Raw genomic sequence first — 2905 nt, 5'->3', positions numbered from 1 at the left:
AACACAGTTTTAGAAATCATTTGCAAGAAGGCTGTTTAACAACAGTTTTAGAAATCATTTGTAAGAAGGTTGTTTAACAACACAGTTTTAGAAATCATTTGTAAGAAGGTTGTTTAACACCACAGTTTTAGAAATCGTGTGCAAGAAGGTTGTTTAACAACACAGTTTTAGAAATCATTTGCAAGAAGGCTGTTTAACAACAGTTTTAGAAATCATTTGTAAGAAGGTTGTTTAACAACACAGTTTTAGAAATCGTGTGCAAGAAGGTTGTTTAACAACACAGTTTTAGAAATCGTTTGTAAGAAGGTTGTTTTTTGTTTTATATTTGAGAAAAATTAAAAACGAAAAATTTTCTGCTATAATTTTGTAAGTGTATATAATTAAATCTTGTTCATTTTTATAGGTGTCAGGTTTCAAGGAGGGCCAAGCGACAGGAAGCCCAATTACACCATTATGCCATTGCCCTCAACAATATCGCCACCTAGTGGTGGTCTCCAAACTATGGCAAGTCTGAACTCTTCGGCGTCAAATGCATCATATTTCGAGACCAAATATGGCATCCAGTGAAAGAAAAAATAAATAAATTGAGACACAACAATTATTATATACTGTTGAATAAACGTGTATTGTAAGCGTTGTAAAATGGTCTCAGTAGGCTTCAAGTTGTTACCGTTCTACTGGTGTTGTTTCTAGCTTCATTAGAACATTTCGTAGTTGTTCCATTACTGGAGAAACAACATAAAATTCGCAGTTTTCAGATTTTAGTCTTGTTTACATTCTCATTTCATTTTTTCAATGTGTTTATAGCGTCTTGCTTGCATTTAATTAGATCGAATTGACTCCAAGAATTAGTGAAACTGGAAAAAGAATTAACGAAATATAACTTGTCTTGTTGCTGCTAAATTATTATACTCATTTCCAGCATTTTTGAAAGAAAAATCTAATTATCATTAATTATATTGCTAGTGATCGATAAAGTCTCCAAAAAAAAACTTTCTAAGTTCGACAACTAAAAATCGTTACCATAAAATATTGGAGAATTAATTATATATATATATATACGATCGTGATAACGCAAAACACCAGATACCTTTGTTAGATAATAATTCGTTTTTATTACATCATATAGAATGTAAGCTCGTATAAAGCACTGCAGAACACGTGTTTAGCAAATCGAATTTAATTTCAACCAAATTTTGGAAAAGGTACGAAAGACACATGAAGCAACTGTTACAAATGTGATGTGACGTAAGATAACACAAAAATTTTAGTATAAAAAAAATGTCATAATTTTAAACAGATAGATCTGTAAGCTCTTTATTTAAAATTTAAATTCCCACTTAGCACAAATCATAGCGACGCTAAATATTTCCCTGTTTTTGTTCCTTTCCGGATTAGTAGCATTAATCATTTCCTTTTTCGAAGTTTATTTATTTTTTGTTGTTGCAACGCTAAAAACCAGTCAAATCAAATAAGAAAACTATTTTCATTGACTAAAACCAGTCAAATCAAATAAGAAAACTATTTTCATTGGCTAAAACCAGTCAAATCAAATAAAAAAACTATTAATTTCATTGGTCAGGAAAATCTGGGACAAAGTATTACACAGTTTAATTGTACCGAACAGATAGATCTATGTAGCAACTGAGTAGATAAATAGTGTCAAATTATCGGGATTAAACTGTCATTTTTTTAAAACTGAAGAACTAAGGTCAGAAGCTTATAAATCAATAACAAAAGTTGAGATTAATGGTTTCTAAGACGAAGTGAAATTAAAATACTAAACGCTCTCGTTTTCGAAAATTAATTATTTGGTTATTTTGTTGTTTATTTTATCTGTGTACCTTACTGTATTTAATGGTAAAAGTTCCCAAATAAATCAATACAAGTGCTTAATATGTTTCTAGGAAAACATTTAGTTGATCATGATAGAAAAAATACTTATAATTTTTTCTAGTCATCTCCAAGGTAGAATGTTGTCTGAATTTTCTTTTCTGACGAACTACTCTTGTCTAGAGCAAACAAACAATGAATTGATAGTTAACAATGCCTAAAACACGTGTTTAATATGATATTTGTTTTATTCTGACGACTATCGGAAGCGACACTTTTAATTTTTTTGTTTTAAATAGTTCGGTTTACAGATTTACAATGCTAAGATCCGGGACTCGTGTCTCTGCGGCGGACAGAGTTGTAGATAGTCCATGATGTAGCGTTTCACGAGGAAACAAATACATAAGACTAAAAACAAAGTTATTCATCACGTTCAAAGAGCTAGGCCTTGCTTCTATAAGTTAATATTGTTTACTAAAATGTAGTATTGTTGTACTGTTCTTTCCTTGATATAATCTGGAGTTGGTTTTAAAATTAGTTCATCAGAGTAAACTTTGAACAAAAATAGTCATCTATGAAAAAACACACACAAAAAACAAAAACAAAAACAGAGAAACTTCCTCTAAAATAGAAAGTAATTTTCGTTTTCCAAGAGCAGTCCCTACCTTAACCTAATATATATTCAGGTTTAAGCACAACATATAAGATTCAATACATGAAAATTGAATTCTTCACTAAGCCCTAAGTTATTTAGCTTTTTGTTATTGTAAAGTAAAAATGTTATCTACTGTTTGGGTTCACAAATGTTTGGAATATTTGACATATTATGCATATCCTTCAGAATGATATCCTCCTAAAAGCATGGTGTAACCAATAGTTAATTGATATCACTGTATTGTATATACATAACTGGGCCACATTTGTCCTTTGTTGACTCCCACCGAAGTATCAACGGTAAACTAAAGGGCTTATAACTCTAAAATCAGGGTTCGAACCTTGCGTGAGAACTGCGCAGCTTTGCAGTTCAGTAAAACGAGAAGTGAAGTGTCATTTTATGTTAAAATTGTCAACA

At 30.8% G+C, this 2905-nt stretch overlaps 1 protein-coding gene across 1 annotated transcript in view; it reads left to right on the top strand.

Annotated features, from left to right (window-relative positions):
• The window catches only part of LOC106465975 (forkhead box protein F1-like), a 41489-nt gene extending 38590 nt beyond the window's left edge, over positions 1-2899 (top strand). The window contains exon 2 of the mRNA XM_013926223.2: positions 404-2899. Within this exon, the coding sequence (XP_013781677.2) occupies positions 404-567 (164 nt within the window). The 3' untranslated portion in view covers positions 568-2899. The remainder of the gene's footprint in view (positions 1-403) is intronic.
• The last annotated feature ends 6 nt before the right edge of the window (positions 2900-2905 follow it).

The sequence above is a fragment of the Limulus polyphemus genome, unplaced genomic scaffold (genome assembly GCF_000517525.1).
Source record: "Limulus polyphemus unplaced genomic scaffold, Limulus_polyphemus-2.1.2 Scaffold2107, whole genome shotgun sequence".
NCBI classification, from domain to species: domain Eukaryota; kingdom Metazoa; phylum Arthropoda; class Merostomata; order Xiphosura; family Limulidae; genus Limulus; species Limulus polyphemus.
The sequence above is the reverse complement of the archived record's forward strand: the minus strand, read 5'-3'. Positions and strand labels throughout refer to the sequence as shown.